Here is a 20043-nt window from a genome sequence, read left to right on the forward strand (position 1 = left end):
AATTTATTTTATCCTCTCATTTATAATCCTCTCATTTTAATGATTATTAATTTAGTACCTGTTCATCTTAACAGTTTTAAAGGGAAAAACTCACTTAATCATACTTCTCAGGTTTTCAAAGTCCTACTCAAAAATTTTTTCACTAGCAATTTTTATTTTTATGAAATTGAAATATATGGCAGACATTGTTATATGACTAGCAATAAGTTGTGTTAGCATTCTCCAGAGAAATAAGACCAATAGAATATGTATAAAGAGGCTTACTTTAAGGAATTGGCTCACATGATTGTGGGGCTAACAAGTCTGAAATATGTAGGATAGGGTGGAAATTTGGCCAGAGTTGATGCTACAGTCCTGAGGCAGAATTCTTTCCTCTGGAAATCTCAGATTTTCCTCTTAAGGCCTTCAACTGACTTAAATGAGACTCCTATGTTATTGAGGGTACTACCCTTTACTTTGGCTTCCCTGGTAGCTGGTTCGTTGGTAAAAAATTTGCCTGACAGTGCAGGAGACATGGGTTCAACCCCTGGGTTGGGAAGAGCCCCTGGAGAAGAAAATAGCAACCCATTCCAGTATTCTTACCTGGGAAATCCCATGGACAGAAGAACCTGGCGGGTTATATAGTCCATGGGGTCACAAAGAGTTGGACATGACTTTAAAACCTGTTAATTGTAAATGTTAGACCACATCTACAAATTAGCTTCATGTCAACACCCACGCTAGCGTTTGACTAAATAACTGGGTACTATAGCCTAGTCAAACTGACACATAAAACCAGCCACTAAAGTAGTTTTGGCTACACTTCATTGGAAGTATAACCAGGCTGAGATGCTGTGGTTTGACTAAGTAGATGAAGTCAAGTTATTACTGCTGGATTTAACATGACCAAATGGAGTGACTAATAATATTCTTCATGAAGAGGGTTGGCCTGATTGCCCAGTGTCCACCTTGAAACTTCTTGAAGCTTTCTTCTTTAGCTTATTTTATACTTATTAAAAAACTAGATATCTTCATCAGTGTCCCAAACTAACTAAAACTAAGTGGGCTGGATGTCCAGGATTGGTTTATAGCTGGGTCAATCAGTATGAAGAAAGTGCCTGTAAAGCATGCTGCTTTATTCTTATCTAGCTTTAACACCACAGCAAGAGGCTGAAAGAGGGGGAAAGTGGAAGACCCAGCAGTCCATCCCAGGGCTTGGCCACAGGGATTCACATGCAGTGCTTCTTCTCAGTCTAGACTGGATGGTTAAGTCTGATCAAGGAGATGGTCATGTAGCTCCTCTGCCTGAACACTCATACAGGGACATTTAAGGTCAAGAGTTTATCTGATCCTAGGAATTACTGCTGAACTGTCTCATCCTGCTGTTTAATGAATTAAATCATCAACCAGTGCATAGAACAAACACACAGAATTGTTGACTGATGTCTCTAAGATAAAAAACAAGATACTTTTAAAGTCCCCTTTTAGCTACTCTTCAGTATTACAAAGTACAGAAGTGTTTTTCATACACACACATACACAATAATCTTGCTTCCTTAATTTGGACAGGAAGTTGGATAAAAACTATCCTTTTAATTATCTGTAAACAAAATTGTAAAGCAACCTACTTGAGAGAGATGACTTCATAAATTTTAAATACTATTTTATAACATACTGGTAATTTATACATTTATTGAAACATGCTTAAGAGAATTCACTAATAGGTGAAGTCTAGTACTTTGTATGCTTCAGGACAGAGACACTAAATTGTTAGTAAGAAAAATAGTGTGATAATTGATTTGAATTATGGGCCGGGTTAGTCTCAGGTCTTAGAGCCACCTCAGCCTGAGCTAAATCCTGGTTCTACTGCTGATGAGCCCTGAGCCTTAGGCTAGTTACTTACCCTAGTAGTACCCTTCTCATAGGGTAAGACCTTTGTGTGAAAGGCATAGAACAGATTGGCATATAGAAGTGCTGTTATTTTTTCTTGGAATCAATTTGAAGTAATGGCCCTACTGCTTCTAAGATTAAGGGAAAACCTGTGAAAACAGTCTGTTTCTTTATATTTTAATTAAAATTTTGTTTCAGTGAATCTTCCCTATATCCATCTCCTTTTCTCCCTCAACCAAAAGAAAGCATTTCAGCCCTCTTTCCCGTATTGGCTGTTTTTAGACCTTCCTCATGCTTTTCAAATCACCTTTCCTGGACTTTAGTGTGTCATATTTGTCATTTGTCCTGTTAAACTGATTGTTGTACGCCCTGGGAAGAAAAGCTGTGTACTGTGTAGGGTATAATGTGTCCTATGTCTGAAAGGTGATTCTTGCTTTAGTACTATTTTTTAATGTGAAAAAATTTGCATTTGTCAGTTATATAAATAAAGAACAATTGCATCAGTGTGAAAATTTCTCTTTGATCTCCTTTTAAAAAATGAAAGAGATGAAAGTCATTATTAGTAAAATACTGTATGAAAAATCAAAGTGAATGAATATAATTTGGGGGTAATCTATATCTATATGTTGTACGTCCTTGTGGCTTATAAAGGATGTCTTAAGATGTGAACTTTTTCATGGAAAAATGAAAATTTTCAGCAGCAGTTAAATGACTATATCTTATTTTTCATGGGCACCATTTTTCTCTCATCCTGAGTTGCGGAATTAATTAAAATATTTGAAGGAAAACAAAAAAAATTTTAGTTTTAAAACTTTTTAATGATATTGACACATTTATTTAGTCAAATATTTGTCAGCTGCTTATGTTAAGGAAAGCTAATGCTTTATGCTTAATACTTTTATGATAGCTGTATAAAGTATAAAATTCATGTATTTTTGCTTCAGGTGAGTTATAATTGCCATTCTTTGTATGCTTTAAAAAGTTTATTAGATAACTACATTTAATTCAACAATAAGCTCTAATGGCTATTTTATCAAATTAGAGCTTGTAAGTCCATGTCTACTACTATGGCAGAAAGAGAAGAAGAACTGAAGACCCTTTTGATGGAAATGAAAGATGAGAGCGAAAAAGCTGGCTTAAAGCTCAACATTCAAAAAACTAAGATTATGGCATCTGGTCGCATCACTTCATGGCAAATAGATGGGGAAACAATGGAAACAGTGAGAGACTTTCTTTTCTTGGGCTCCAAAATCACTGCAGATGGTGAATGCAGCCATGAAATTAAAAGACTGTTGGTCCTTGGAAGAAAAGCTATGACTAACCTAGACAGCATATTAAAAAGCAGAGACATCACTTTGCCAACAAAGGTCCATCCAATCAAAGCTATCGTTTTTCCAGTAGTCGTGTGTGCATGTGAGAGTTGGACTATAAAGAAAGCTGAGTGCTGAAGAACTGATGCTTTTGAACTGTGGTGTTGGAGAAGACTCTTGAGAGTCCCTTGGACTGCAAGGAGATCAAACCAATCAGTCTTAAAGGAAATCAGTCCTGAATATTCATTGCAACAACTGATGCTGAAGCTGAAACTCCAGTACTTTGGCTACCTGATGCAAAGAACTGACTCACTGGAAAAGACCCTGAAAGACTGAAGGCAGCAATCAGGAGAAGGGGATGACAGAGGATGAGATGGTTGAATGGCATCACTGACTCAGTGGACGTGAGTTTGAGCAAGCACTGGGAGTTGGTCATGGACACAGAAGCCTGATGTGCTGCAGTCCAGAGGGTCACAAAGAGTCGGACAGGACTGAGCAACTGAAGTGAACTGAAGGCCATGTTAGGATTACTGACCAGTTAATTACCCCACCTTAAAAAATCTACTGGACTGAGAAGCTAATTTACAAAACTGACATACTAATTCTTGGTCCACCCTGGACTCCTACACACCATGTTTTATCCAGAAGTCACTGGACCCTGATAGCATGGCTTAGTACATTCAGCCCTTGTTACTTCCAGATTTCATGTTTGCAAAACCTGCCTAACTCACTAAATTCATCTGCAACCTCTGAGTCAATACAGTGCTTTCATATTCATTTATGTGTGGCATGAGGAGGGATCTGAGTCGCCCAGCTGCATGTTTCCAGCTGAGGCTGAACAAAGGACACTCTTTTTGTTTTGGGTCTCATACAGTAAGCGTGTCCATTTTGCAGTCCATTTAGTGCTATGCATCTTGCATTTTTGTTCCTTTTGTTGACAATTCCTTTTTAAAATGGCCTCAAGTGTAGTGCCAAAGTGTTGTTAAGTGTTTCTAAGTGTAGGAGGGTGTTGATATACATTATGGAGAAAATATTGTGTTAGATAAGCCTCATTCAAGCATGAGTCATAGTGCTGATGGCTGAGACTTCAGTGTTAATAAATCAGCAGTCCACATATTAAATAAGTCATCTTTAAAGAGAAATATACATAAACCAAGGTTATATATTGATCAGTTAATTAAAATATGTGACCAGAGAATGGTAGGAATACAACCTTGTGTTTCCTCTACAACAGCAGTTCCAGATTCTCTGAATTCGGTGTTTCTAGAAAAAACTTACAGAACATAACCAGTATAGATAATGAGATAATGAGAGCCACCTATATTTATTCTAAAGGCTAAGATTTTGATGTCACTCTGGTGGTGTGTTTTTTTTTTTTTCCCGTGCTTTGTGGCATGGGGTATCTTAGTTCCCAGACCAAGGATCAAACCTGTGCCCCCTGCATTTGGAGTGTGGCGTCTTAACCACTGGACCACCAGGGAAGTCCCAGTCTGTCTTTAAATATTTTCTCATTTGCAGCAGTCTCTTTACGACTGCTGCAGTACTTGCCTAATCAAGGTACAGATATCCTTCTCAGTCTACTATTCTAATAATGTGGCATGATAGGATCTAGGACTGGATTGGGTGGTGAAGAAGTAATTCTGAAACAGAAGAAAGGCTTTGATTTTTGAGAAATATAAGTTTTCCAAAGAGGCAAGTATTTTATTAGATTGTATTTCAGCATCATAATAAATGTAGGTTCTCCCAGAGGATATTTTCAGTATCTATTGTCACTGAGAATTATTTTTTAAAAAATATTATTTAATGATATTTTAATGATTTAATGATTGAAAGATTGAGGTCAGGAGGAGAAGGGGGTGACAGAGGATGAGAAAGTTGGATGGCATCATCTTTTCAATGGACATGAGTTTGAGCAAACTCTGGGAGATGGTGTAAAACAAGGGAGCTTGGTGGGCTGCAGTCCATGGGGTCACAAAGAGTCAGACACGACTGAGCAGCTAAACAACAATTGTCACTGAGCATTATTTTAAAATAATAATTATTTAATGAACAGATTAAATTATAACTGAAATAGAGAATCTAGATAACAGTGTATTTTTTTGTCAAAATGCATTATTTTAAATAAAACTTTAATTCTTGGCCTTCTCATGTGCTTTGTTTTAATGGCGTGCATTCCATATCTTATTGTATGAAATCTAAAATCAGAACTGTCCAAAAAATTTTCCAGGGTTCTTTGTGTTTAGATTTTGTTACTGTTTTTGTGGTGATTGTTATTTCTATTCTTTTGTCCTCTTAAATTTATTTCCATATTTTTCTTGACCAGTTCTGTACTACCCAATAATTCAGGTATTTGATATTTTTAGAGAATTTTAAAGCAATGTAAAAGATTTTCTTTACTAAATTTATAAAACTGATGTTGCAAGTTGTGAATTTCAGCCCTACTTCTGCAGTTGTTTAGCTTTTAGTTAAAGAGATCCTTTAACTCTTTTAATGCAAAAACAGACCAAATGCTGGAAATCCAATGTGTCTTGTAAATTGCAGGGTTTGATACCTTGCTGTTTAATCACTCAGTCTTCTCCAACTCTTTGCAGACCCATGGACTGCAGTACTCCAGGCTTCCCTGTCCATCACCATCTCCCTGTGCTTGCTCAAACTCCTGTTCATTGAGTCAGTGATATCATCCAACCGTCTAATCCTCTGTCGTCCCCTTCTCCTCCTGCTTTCAATCTTTCCCAGCATCAGGGTCTTTTCTAGTGAGTTAGCTCTTCCCATCAGTTGGCCAAAGTATTGGAGCTTCAGCTTCAATTCCTCCGCTGAATATTCAGTATTGATTTCCTTTAGGATTGATTGGTTTGATCTCCTTGCAGTCCAAGGGACTCTCAAGAGCCTTCTCCAACACCACAGTTCAAAAGCATCAGTTCTTCAGCACTCAGCCTTCTTTATGGTCCAACTTTCACATGCATACATGACTACTGGAAAAACCATAGCTTTGACTGTAAGGACCTTTGTTGGCAAAGTAATATCTCTGCTTTTTAATATACTGTCTAGTTTTGTCATAGCTTTTCTTCCAAGGATACCTAGGCATAGATTAATATTTCATTTCAGAGGAGTCAAGTGCTTTTCTCCTCAGCTTACCTCCCCTCCACTGAGTCTTAGTCTTACCTCCCCTTGCTTCAGTTTACCCATCTCCTGGCCCATTGTCTCTGGGTTTACTAGTGGCTGATAAGGGATTAGAATCCTGTTCTTTCTCTTATCAGCCTTAGAAACGTGAGTTGATTTCCTCATAAAAGTTCTATTCAGCTTACCAAACCTCTTTGCAAGCCTTTATTACCAGACTGTGCGGTAGGTACCAAGGGTACAGAGGTGAAAGGAAACCGTTCCTCTGACCTTAACCTCAATTTCTAATCAAATAAAGAAGATAGACAAATAACAAGTAATTGTAATAGAGTATTATAGTTACAATAGAAGAGATATGTGCCAGGGTGGGGAAAGGAGTTATTTGTTTGCACCCGTCAAAAACCACTGTGATTAATTCTATTTGAGTATTTAAGAAAATAGAGGAAGAGGTACTCCTGGCCCAGGATTGAAAAGAATGACCAGTAGTTTACCAGGTCCAAGTGTGGAAAATGCCTACAAGCACAGCAAGGGCCTTGCAAATGCCTGTTTGCATAAAGGAGTGTAGTATGTTCAGAAAACTAAGAAGTATTGCATATAGCCAAAGCATAGGATGTGTGCTAGGTACTAGATTTTGGAGGGTTCTATCTGTATGCTTTGTTCGTAGTGATGCTTTCTGAGGCCCACTTGACTTCATATTCCAAGATGTCTGGCTCTAGTTCAGTGATCACACCATCATGAATATCTTGGTCGTGAAGATCTTTTTTGTACAGTTCTTCTGTGTATTCTTGCCACCTCTTCTGAATATCTTCTGCTTCTGTTAGGTCCATAGCATTTTTGTCCTTTATCAAGCCCATCTTTGCATGCAATGTTCCCTTGGTATCTCTAAGTTTCTTGAAGAGATCTCTAGTCTTTCCCATTCTGTTGTTTCCCTTTATTTCTTTGCATTGATCGCTGAGGAAGGCTTTCTTATCTCTCCTTGCTATTCTTTGGAATTCTGCATTCAGATGCTTATATCTTTCCTTTTCTCCTTTGCTTTTCGCTTCTTTTCTTTTCACAGCTATTTGTAAGGCCTCCTCAGACAGCCATTTTGCTTTTTTGGATTTCTTTTCCATGGGGATGGTCTTAGTCCCTGTCTCCTGTACAATGTCACGAACCTCCGTCCAGAGTTCATCAGGCACTCTATCAGATCTAGTCCCTTAAATCTGTTTCTCACTTCCACTGTATAACCATAAGGGATTTGATTTAGGTCATACCTGAATGGTCTAGTGGTTTTCCCTACTCTCTTCAATCTAAGTCTGAATTTGGCAATAAGGAGTTCATGATCTGAGCCACAGTCAGCTCCTGGTCTTGTTTTTGCTAACTGTATAGAGCCTCTCCGTCTTTGGCTGCAAAGAATATAATCAATCTGATTTCAGTGTTGACCATCTGGTGATGTCCATGTGTAGAGTCTTCTCTTGTGTCGTTGAAAGAGGGTGTTTGTTGTGACCAGTACATTCTCTTGGCAAAACTCTATTAGCCTTTGCCCTGCTTCATTCCGTACTCCAAGGCCAAATTTGCCTGTTACTCCAGGTGTTTCTTGACTTCCTACTTTTGCATTCCAGTCCCCTATAATGAAAAGGACATCTTTTTTGGGTGTTATACGAACAAAGCTAGTGGAGGTGATGGAATTCCAGTTGAACTGTTTCACATCCTGAAAGATGATGCTGTGAAAGTGCTGCACTCAATATGCCAGCATATTTGGAAAACTCAGCAGTGGCCACAGGACTGGAAAAGGTCAGTCTTCATTCCAATCCCAAAGAAAGGCAATGCCAAAGAATGCTCAAACTACCGCACAGTTGCACTCATCTCACACGCTAGTAAAGTCATGCTCAAAATTCTCCAAGCCAGATTTCAGCAGTACGTGAACTGTGAACTTCTGGATGTTCAAGCTGGTTTTAGAAAAGGTAGAGGAACCAGAGATCAAATTGCCAACATCTGCTGGGTCATGGAAAAAGCAAGAGAGTTCCAGAAAAACATCTATTTCTGCTTTATTGACTATGCCAAAGCCTTTGACTATGTGGATCACAACAAACTGTGGAACATTCTGAAAGAGATGGGAATACCAGACCACCTGACCTGCCTCTTGAGAAACCTGCAGGTCAGGAAGCAACAGTTAGAACTGGACATGGAACAACAGACGGGTTCCAAATAGGAAAAGGAGTACGTCAAGGCTGTATATTGTCACCCTGCTTATTTAGCTTATATGCAGAGTAAATCATGAGGAACGCTCGGCTGGAAGAAGCACAAGCTGGAATCAAGATTGCTTGGAGAAATATCAATAACTTCAGATATGCAGATGACACCACCCTTACGGCAGAAAATGAAGAGGAACTAAAAGCCTCTTGATGAAAGTGAAAGAGGAGAGTGAAAAAGTTGGCTTGAAGCTCAACATTCAGAAAACGAAGATCATGGCATCTGGTCCCATCACTTCATGGGAAGTAGATGGGGAAACAGTGTCAGGCTTCATTTTTCGGGGCTCCAAAATCACTGCAGATGCTGATTGCAGCCATGAAATTAAAAGACGCTTACTCCTTGGAAGGAAAGTTATGACCAACCTAGATAGCATATTAAAAAGCAGAGACATTACTGTGCCAACCAAGGTCTGTCTAGTCAAGGCTATGGTTTTTCCCGTGGTCATGTATGGATGTGAGAGTTGGACTGTGAAGAAAGCTGATCGCCGAGGCATTGATGCTTTTGAACTGTGGTGTTGGAGAAGACTCTTGACAGTCCCTTGGACTGCAAGGAGATCCACCCAGTCCATTCTAAAGGAGATCAATCCTGGGTGTTCATTGGAAGGACTGATGCTGAAGTTGAAACTCCAGTACTTTGGCCACCTCATGTGAAGAGTTGACTGACTGGAAAACACTCTGATGCTGGGGGAAATGTGGGCAGGAGGAGAAGGGGACGACAGAGAATGAGATGGCTGGATGGCATCACCAGCTCGATGGAGGTGAGTTTGAGTGAACTCCGGGAGTTGGTGATGGCCAGGGAGGCCTGGCGTGCTGTGAGTCATGGGGTCGCAAAGCGTCGGACACAACTGAGCGACTGAACTGAACTGATCTGTATGCTGTGCTGAAGATTTTTTTTTAATGTGTTCTGAAAATTCACATACACAAAAGGAGAGAATAAGATAATAAACACCCATGTACTTATCACCTATTTTGATTATTTATCAACATCTCCCCGCTCTTATCTCATCTATCTTGGTTTTTCACCACTCATTTTTAATTTTAGTATTTAAAAGCAGAGTTCAGACACTTGAAGAATTTCAATTCTGCACAGTTGAGATTTTAAACAAGGGATCAAAGAACTGAAGTCTGCAGCTCATCAATGTTTCTCTTGGGGTTATGTGGAGGACAGATTGAAAGGAAGTAGATCCAAGGGCAGGGAACAGTAATAAGATAATTTTATGTAAATCCAGGCAAGAAATGCTGAAATGCATCACAGCAGGGGATAGACCGAGAGAAATCATTATAAGAGAATGATCTGAAAAATCACCCTGGGGAGTGAAGGAATGATGGGGAAGGTTTGGACAGCCTCTTAGCCAAGATGGGAAGTGTGGGTGTTTGGTCAGGTTTATAGAGAACAGTATTCGTGTTAAATGTCCAAGTAGGAAAGTCCATTTGACTGTAGACACAGTGCTCAGAAGAGAGATTGGAAACCTATTCATCATGTAGGTGGTGGTGGCCATGCATATAGGCAGAGTGTCTAAAGAGAGGACAGTGGCACCAACAGAGGCTGAGAGGCAGGCCTGTGGCCACCTCAGAGGGCCCTGACATCTAAAGAGAAATTGCTGTGGAAGTGGTCAGCCTGCAGAGTGCCTGGCGAGTTGTGAGGAAGTAACAAATGTGAAGTTTTTTTACTTCCTTTGCTTACATGTGGTGGTGCTCTTGCTTCCTTTTAGCCTCAGCTCTTGTGCAGCTTTTCATTATCTCTATCCTAAATTCATCAGACAAATAGAATCTACTTCTTTTATGGACATTTAGTATATGCATTTTCATCCTGTTTATCCTTATTAGCTTACAAGCCCTTTGAGAGCAGAAGGTATGTATTCATCTGAGTGTCTTCATTTCACCACTTAATTCAGAGCTTTGCATGTAATAGATATGCTGTATGTATTTATGAAATGAATTTAGTTTCTGGCTTCTTCCCATTCCTTTGGTGTGTGTTCACATTTAGGGCCAGCTGTGAGTGTGTATATTTCATATGACCTCACTTTCCCAGTTTCACCTAGAAAACAAGCTTTTATCCTTTTCTTCCCTCTCAGATAGCATGCTTACAAATTTTGTTAGAATTTTTTTTAAAAAACAGATTGTATTTAATGTTACAAATTATTCTTTTTCAGAGCCACTAAAATAAATTAGAGCATTTAGAAAATGAAAATTATAGGTGATTGGAGGATCACATTATAAATTTGACCCTTGCTTCTGCTTTCTTCTCCAGGGTCTGCTCTCTTTTTTGAGTGCCCCACTCATAGGCGCACTGTCTGATGTGTGGGGAAGGAAGCCCTTTCTTCTTGGCACTGTCTTCTTCACCTGCTTCCCAATTCCACTGATGAGAATCAGTCCATGGTGAGTGACTAGGCCCGCCATCATGACTATCTGTTTGGGGTCACATATGGACAATACATCTGCAGTGCACTTTTCAACCTTTGCAGAGCAATTGTACCTGTATTTTCATTTGAACTCTTTGCTAAAACTGAAAACTAGTAGGCAGTTGCCATCATGCCCATTTTGTAAAGTGAGCACATGAAATTAAGTCTAAGATAGTTACTTAGGTGAAGAAGCAGAAATAAAAGATGTCTCTAAGGGCAGTTGTTTTTTGTCATGAGGTAAGTTACATGATTGGGTCCTGGGAGGGGGCAAACAGTCTCTGTACTCACTCAGCTGAGGCTCATTTGACTTTGCAGATGTGTTGTTTTTGTCAGCTCATGCAGCGATCCCCAAACTTTTTGGCACCAGGGACCAGTTTCACGGAAGACAGTTTTTTCCCAGACAAGGAGGGGTGGGTTTGTGTTTCCGGTTGTTATGCGAGCAGTGGGGAGCCATGGGGAACAGCAGGTGAAGCTTCTGTTGCTCACCTCTCACTGGGTGGCCCGGTTCCTATCAGGCCACAGTCCGCTGCCTGGGGTTGAGGACCCCTATTCTAGGGCACTGACATGAACATAGTTTACATCAGAAGTCAAGAGTCCAGCTTTCCTGATGGTCCAGTTGGAAATCTGTCTGCCAATGCACGGGACACGAGTTCGGTCCCTGGCCCAGGAAGATTCCACATGCCACTGGGCAAGTAGGCCTGTGTGCCACAACTGTTGAAGCCTGCATGCCCTAGGACTGGTGCCCCACAACAAGCCCCCTCAACAAGGAGCCCACCAACCACAACTCGTGAAAGCCTGAATCCAGCAGCAAAGACCCAGTGCAGACAAAAATAAATTAATTTTTTAAAAGTAGGCAGGAGTCACTTTAGTGTGTACCATATCATGACCAGTAGCCTATTCTAAATCATAATGTGAATTTTAATTTGATCTTATTTTTTCATGATAAATAGGGAGAGAATAACCAAGGTCATTTAGTTAATAAGAATGCATTGAAATTTGTACCTGAGCTATAATTTAGTTTTTCTGGAGCCCAAAGAATGATATTTTGGCCAGAATTCCTGTGGCTGAGATGCTATTCCTATGTGAATAACACAGTTTAGAATGGAAGGGTCTTTTGTGTTTCGGTCATTTAGTGTTTAAATGCAATTGATAGATTTGGGGGATACTCAGTGTGAATACTCTCATTTGGTTATCTGATAGGAATTTTATGTCAACGTTTGTCATGTTCTAAATGTGTTGGGTACCTATAATGAATCATTTTGGTTCCTACCAGATAAATTTTTATAAAATATTTTTTGGTATTGATTTTTTCTGTTCAAAAACAAGTCCTGCTTTTCTGATGCATTAGGTTTTTTTGCTTTTTCAGTGTCCTCTCAATATCTTACAATTTTTTTATTTAGAATTTTAAAATGATTTTACCTCTTCTCTTCCAGTTTTCATGCTGCTGCTTCTGTTGCTTGTATTGACTAATGCATAAAATAAAAATCTTTTATTATTGTTAAATAGAAGTGATGATTATGGACCTATCTTCCTCATATATATGAAGGAAATTTTATGTTTCATCCTGAGTATCAAACTAGCTTTTGGGTTGAAAAATACTAGTTCCTATTTTGTTTAGAGATTTTCTTTTTTAAAATCAAGGGAATATCAAGTTTTGATGCCATTAGTATCAGTGGAGATGGTTTGAATTTTCTACTTAAATCTATTACCATGATTAATTATATCAATAGATTTCTAATATTGAAACATAATTGCATCCTAGAATTAAAACACTACTTTTTGTTCTATGTGATTCTATTGGCTAATATTTTAACTAGATTTTTGTTAAGCATCTATTTTCTATGGTAGAAATTTTTTGTCTTATATTAATTTTTAAAATGCTTCCTGCTTTTGTGTATATGTATTTTTCTCAGCTTAAACTCAGAAATCTAGAAAGTTTTCATTTCTGTTCTGGCTACCATTAAAATTAACTTTACTGCATACTCCTACTTTTTCATTTTTTTAAAAGTGCATGTACTGACACCCCTTGAGCAATGACAGTATTGGTATGTTTCTACTTCCTCTCCATCTTGATTATAATTTTATTAGTTGTCCTTTATATCTTTAAATATACATGTATTTTTATAATTTATATTTTGGTTTATAACCATTACATGATATCTTTGGTTTTGATTATAAAAGTGTATATACACTACTTCTTTCATGAATGCTTAAAATAATCTTTTTATAGGTGGTATTTTGCAATGATTTCCATATCTGGAGTCTTCTCAGTCACGTTCTCTGTGATATTTGCTTATGTAGCTGATGTCACTCAGGAACATGAGCGAAGTACTGCTTATGGATGGGTAAGATAATAGATTATGTTTTTTAACCAGAGAAATAATAAACATTCTACTAAAAATTTACTAGAAAGTGAGCTTTTATTAAAATAGTGTTAATTATGTAAAGAAAATCCAAAACAGTTGAAATAAAAAAGGAGACTTGTGAGAAACTAAAAGTAGCAAGATAGAAATTACTGTTTATCCTTTGGTTTTAGTGCTGGAAGATTGACAGAGTATGGGAGTTGTCACTTGCAAAGTGTTTTTAAATTTGGTTTGACTTGTTTCTTGTTGGCTGATCTCTTGAGGAACCATCAACAGTAACCGGTTGCTATAATCATAGATCTCTGTGCACCTAGTTAGAGCTGGGGAGGTGACAGAACCTCAGTTGTGTTAATTCACTGTCACTGTATTGCAGGCTGCGTGGTTCAGACCCTTATTTAGAATGTAGTACTACGGAAAAAGGACTACGTTCATTCAGGAAGTAATTGTTGAGTCAATAACAAAAGTTATAGGAGGCCTTTTTGGGATAATTGAATATTAGAAAGTCACTTCTAATTTTCTTAGGCAAGATATTAGCATTGTGATTATGTAGGAGAAGAAAGACCTATAAAAGATGACAGTCTGAAGCCATTTAGGTCAGAGTGTCACAACTCTGAGAACTCTGGTTCAAGGGGGGAAAATGACAGGTGAGCATTTGTGGGCATGTGTTCAATGTGTGAACCTCTTTGGGTATGTGGGTATGAAGAGGGAAAGTATTCCCTTCTTCCCTTTTAGGTTCTTTGAGTTAAGGGAGTGAAAGTCGCTCAGTTGTGTCCAGCTCTTTGTGACCCCATGAACTGTACAGTCCATTGAATTCTCCAGGCCAGAATACTGGAGTGGGGTAACCTTTCCCTTCTCCAGGGGATCTTCCCAACCCAGGGATCAAACCCAGTTCTCCCACATTGCAGGTGAATCCTTTACCAGCTGAGCCAAAAGGGAAGAGTGAGCAAAATAATTAGATTGACATGAAATTGGGGAGAACCTGGAGAAGAAAATGGCAGCCCACTCCAGTATTGTTACCTGGGGAATCCTGAGGAGCCTGGAAGGCTAAAGTCCATGGGGTTGCAAGAGTGAGACATGACTTAGCAACTAAAACCAAAGACAGATTAATAGGAGAAAAACAAATTTAATTTCATATGTGTGGGAGTCTCACAGAGATGTGAGAGATTCAAGGACTGTCAGCGATTAAGGCTTCTATACCATCCTGAGCTAAGGAGAAAGACTATAGGGGTCTGGGACTTCAAAGGAAAGGAAGATAATTCACAGAAATACGAGGAGAGCAGATCAAATGTTTGCCATTACATGTAGGTAAGTCTTTCTAATATAAAAAGTTATCTTTAGTATTTAGGTATCTAATGTAAAAAGTTATCTTTAGTATTTACCAGTATTTCTTGGTAATAGGCCTCCTTTCTAAGTTCTTTTAGGTTGTTATCAGTTAAGTTCAGTCACTCAGTCGTGTCTGACTCTTAGACCCTATGGACTGCAGTAGGCTGTTATGGGAAAGGCAAAAGCTTTGCCTGAGTCTCCTGGGTCATAATTGCCTTCTGCTTGAAACAATCCACATGCCAAAGTGGCACACTTTGGGGTAGCTTATTTTGCTCCCCTTCAGTGTGCATTTTGTTCTTTCAACTCTCCTGTGTTTGAAATGTTTATGGTAAGAAGATGGAAGAAGAAAGATAACCTGAGTGGATTGTTGAATGGTTGGAGAGGGACTGAATGCCAAACACTCACGTTACTTCTCCCCTGAGTCTTATTCTTTCTGTTAAATTCCACTTCCTGGAAGACAGTAAGCAGTCATTCAGTGCTGACTGAGTGAATAATTGTGTGGATCAGTGATGCCAGTTACCGTTGTTTCACAAAACACAACAGTCTAAAGTTGACTTTAGACATCAGCAGTTTAAGAACTTCTCCAGGCCTCTTGCCCTCTAGCTACTACTTGCTTCTCCTTCTTCCTTCTTCCCTCCTCCCCTGAATGTTTCTCATGTCATGTCCTAAAACAGGAGCATCTCCTGAGTGCTGTGGAGGAGGACAGAGGGAGAAACAGATAGGAATGCTTCAAAGAAGGCAGGATGTTCAAGGTGGGCTGTTGAGGGGTGCCAGAAGCCTCATTTATCACACTTGTGAAGCTTTTCTCAACATTGCAGGAAACACTCATTCCTCTTCAGTTTCATTAGATTTTCGTTCTTTTGCCTTCGTCAGAAAAATCCCTCACAATGCTGTTGTGCTAAGCAGTAGTATTTAAGGAAGGATTTCAGAGAGAGAGAGTTCTGGAACCAAAGTGATCATGACTTAGTTTCCCTACCTCTAGCTCAGTTCTTCATCTGTAAAATGCTAGTTGTAATAATACCTGTTCATAGGTATGTTGAGAGAAGTTACAGGAGTGCCCTGCTGAACTATGCCCTCCAGGCCGTAAGGCTGCCTGGACTGGATCATAGGACTCAGGGTTTGGCTAATGACTAACCTTTACATTTAGCTCTATGTGTTAGATGTTGAGATGAAAAACCTGAAAAAAGAAAAAGGAAAAAGAACTTCCAAGATACCTTACAGATACAGAATAGAATTATGATGATAGAATTAAAAATGTCTTTTTGACAAATAATGAGATATGTGTATGCTCCATGATCTTTAGTTCTTTATACTTGGAATGCTATGTAATTAAGGGCCAGAGCTCTGTTTTCTTATTTTTCTACCACATATAAATACTCAATAATTATTGAACCAGGGAATTCCTATTCCTCAAATTAGAATTCTATGTACTTCCTTTTTTTCCCCCAGAAATGTTTTAACTTCTGGCTTTTATAATTTTGGTATAATACTAATCCCAATACATTGTATTTTTACAGTCACTTGGGGGTTATGGATGAAGGAAGAATATCATTGGTTACCCAGGAGTCATAATTTCAGTCACAGTTAATGATTTCTGTAGTTCCTATTAAAATCCATTAGAAGTTTAGATGACCAGCTTATAAATGTACTTTTCACACTCAGTCTGGTTATAATTTGGACGCTGTCCACTTAACCTTCTGAACATTCAGACTGCATTTCAAAATAAAGAGAGCCTTCTACATGCTTATAGAGAAGCAGTGTGAGGAAGCTTCACATGGATTCAAGTTGTAAGTGTGATCAGTTGACTCAGTGGTCTTTGGTATTAGGACGTTGGGGGTGACAGCATGACACCTAGCCCAGGGATTTCTCTAATTAAAAAGCTTTTGAGGTCTCCCTCAACAAATCTTTTTGGATTTTTGTTGTTGTTGTTATATAGCTTTTTCTAAGACTGCCAGGGATTTCCACCCCCAGTTAGTGCTAATGAAACGGTGAAACAGTGCACAGTTTTGGAAGATGAAATCAAGCCTAGTTGCTGAGTAATTTGTAGATTTTGTTATCAACCCTGCAAAAACTTTTTTTGTTCCTTTCTCTCTATATCCCTGTTCCCTAATTACAGAAGATTAAAATATGTATGGTTTATTTGTGGGGAAGGTTTTACAATTTTTATTTCTAAATCATTTTTTTATTCATTTTTTTATTTGTGTAGCTTTCTAGAGTAACTTCTAGAAAGCTACAAGAATTAGAAAGTTATTCAAATTAGTTAATAACTTGTGAGCAAATTCTTAAATGAAAATTACTTTTCATTCTTAAATTGTGTGCAGTACAATCCTGTTGTCTTTTTAAAGTTAGAGAAGGATGGTCTTAGATATGCACCTGTGGGACCCTGGCTGGAAACCGGCATGTAAGTGCGCACCTGCTGTAGACGCAACCCTGAGTGAGCGTATTCTTTCTCCATAGGTCTCAGCCACTTTTGCAGCCAGTCTGGTCAGCAGCCCAGCCATTGGCGCGTACCTTTCTGCCAGTTATGGAGACAGCCTTGTTGTGCTAGTAGCCACAGTGGTAGCTCTTCTAGACATCTGCTTCATCCTATTGGCTGTTCCAGAATCTTTGCCAGAGAAAATGAGACCTCTCTCCTGGGGAGCCCAGATTTCTTGGAAACAAGCAGACCCTTTTGCGGTAAATAAAAACATGGAAACACTTATTTTCCTAAATATCTTTCTAAACCATGCAAATAAAAGTGCATTTCTGCAGATTCAAGCATCCTAGCAGTTGCTGGTTTATTTTTTTCTCTAGTAAAAATAGAAGAAATTTAATTGTAAGTAAGGGACAGAGGTGAACTGTACACCAAAGAATATATAAAATTGATAATTCTTAAGAGTCGGACACAACTGAGTGACTGAACTGAAGTGTACAGTTACCATAAGAGACAAGAGATGCACTTTTGGTCTACTCAGACGTCCTGTGTAGAAAGAGTGTGAGGATTTTGGACAAAGGTATAATATTGAAAAAGTTGTTACTAGTCAGAGAATCTTGTCACTGACCCCATGCCCGGAGCACATTTATTTTTCTGCCAATTGTGTGGGCAGATTTATTAATAACATTTTAAAGAATAAATTTATGTATAATGAAAACCCTGTAATGTTTGTGGCTTTGAAGGAGTTGTATTATGAGTGAAACGAAATGAGATTTTCTTAAAAGGTTCTGGAGCAGTGGGTTTTTTTTATTTTTCAGAGTCTGTTCATAGTATGTTCAGGGTCTGTTTCAGTATGTGAACCAGTATTATTAACAAAGATGAGCAAAAATGTTTTTTAAAAAAAGAGAAAAGACTAATATTTGAAATATGTACCTCTGAAATGAGGACTTGTAATGTCTTTGCTGCTGCTAAGTCACTTCAGTTGTGTCCGACTCTGTGTGACCCCATAGACGGAAGCCCACCAGGCTCCCCTGTCCCTGGGATTCTCCAGGCAAGAACACTGGAGTGGGTTGCCATTTCCTTCTCCAATGTGTGAAAGTGAAAAGTGAAAGTGAAGTTGCTCAGTTGGGTCCGACTCTTAGCGACCCCATGGACTGCAGCCTACCAGGTTCCTCCATCCGTGGGATTTTCTAGGCAAGAGTATTGGAGTGGCTTGCCATTGCCTTCTCCGTGTAATGTCCTTACAGAGGTGGTAATGTAGATTTAATGTTAAGGCTCACTTCCTTTTTTAATCCATTCATCTTTTGTTATCCACCTTAAGAAATCAAAAAGCAGTGAAGTTAATATCCCAGAATATCAGTGACATCAGTATCTATTTGCTTTTTATGTTTCTTTTTCTGCTTATTTCTAGTCACTGAAGAAAGTTGGAAAAGATTCTACCATTTTACTAATCTGCATCACTGTTTTTCTTTCATACCTTCCTGAAGCTGGACAGTATTCAAGTTTTTTTCTCTATCTCAGGCAGGTGAGTAATGAATGCCAGAAATCAGAGATTGGGATCTGTCTTGAAGTGTTTTATGGAAAAACCCCAGGTAGCTCAGCTGGTAAGAATCCGCCTGCTGTGCGGGAGACCTCAGTTCAATTCCTGGGTTGGGAAGATCCCCTGAGGAGGGCATGGAAACCTACTCCAGTATTTGTGCATAGAGAATCCCCATGGACAGAGGAACCTGGTGGGCTACAGACCATGGAGTCACACAGAGTCAGACATGACTGACTGGCTAAGCACACAGCACTGTAAGAGGAAAAAATGTGTTAACATACTTCTAGTTGTAAATGTAGGTGCTGACATATAATTAGTAGTCAGGAGACCTCTAGTGCAATAATTTTTTAAAATAAAATGTTTACTGTGGGAAAAATTTCCTTGAGAATTATGAGAATTACACAGAAAGAATTAGTAGAAAAAGAATTTATTAAATCTTTAATAATACTCATTCAGTTTCAGAGAGGTAAAATTTGTTTTAGAAGTACCGAGGCCCCTGGGTCTGATCACATCCAGTTTGCTTATCCATCTACAGTAGGCCACTATAGGGACTTTCCTGGCAGTCCAGTGGTTAAGATTCCATGCTTCCAATGCAGATGATGTAGGTTTGGTCCCTGGTTGGGGAAGTAAGGTCCCACATGTTGCAAACCACCCCCTCCTCCCCCCAACACACACACTCCCCACTAAAAACAAAAACAAAAAAACACCACTGTGGACTTCAAGGTAGGTCACAAGTAATGACCAAAGTAATCTTTTCTGTCTTCTGATTTTTCTCCCTTTAAAAGTTTATGCTTCACATTTTTCCCCAGAAGGCGGTTGACTTAAGGCAATTAAACAAAGTTTGCTTTTCCAGCTGCTGTTTCAGGTCTCTGGGATTGCTGAGATCTGAACCATCTTTCATTGCAATCCTGCCTCGGTCTTTCACTGATTTCACTGGAGATCTTTCTCCTAATGGTTTACTCCACTTTGTCAGAGCAAGCCTCCCCCTAAGGTGAAGTCCTCTATTTTTAGAGATATTTCAAATAAAATTTGTTAAGTTTGGCCACTCATAGTTTTCCTGAGTGTGAGACTATAATATTTTATATGGTAGCACATTTAAGTAAAGCTTTTTTTCCAAGCAGTTCTTTTTTTGTTTTACTCATTTATGGTTGGAGCATGCTGGAGGTTTAGAGGGAAAAGTAGTGAGATATTCTGTTTAATGTGTGTGTGTGTGCGTGCTCAGTCAGTCTGTTATGTCCAACTCTCTGTGGCCCCATAGACTGTAACCCACCAGGCTCTCTGCCCATGGAATTTTCCAGGCAAGAATACTGTAATGGGGTTTTCACTAACTCCAGGGAATCTTCCCAACCCAAGGATCAAACCCATGTCTCTCTCATCTCCCACACTGGCAGGTGGATTCTTTACTACTAGCGCCCCCTGGGAAGCCCAGGTATTAAATGTAGAAAATTACATATGCATTATTAAATGTACATTTA

General features: G+C 38.9%; 1 protein-coding gene across 1 annotated transcript in view; it reads left to right on the forward strand.

The window, feature by feature from the left end:
• SLC71A2 (solute carrier family 71 member 2) overlaps positions 1–20043 on the forward strand; it is a 142223-nt gene that overhangs the window by 97639 nt on the left and 24541 nt on the right. The window contains 4 exon segments of the mRNA XM_055427984.2: positions 10779–10906; positions 13160–13274; positions 17073–17291; positions 18440–18553. Coding sequence (XP_055283959.2) covers positions 10779–10906; positions 13160–13274; positions 17073–17291; positions 18440–18553 — 576 coding nt within the window.

This window comes from Moschus berezovskii, chromosome 7 (genome assembly GCF_049115385.1).
Source record: "Moschus berezovskii isolate FMDL1 chromosome 7, NW_MosBer_1.0, whole genome shotgun sequence".
NCBI classification, from domain to species: Eukaryota; Metazoa; Chordata; class Mammalia; order Artiodactyla; family Moschidae; genus Moschus; species Moschus berezovskii.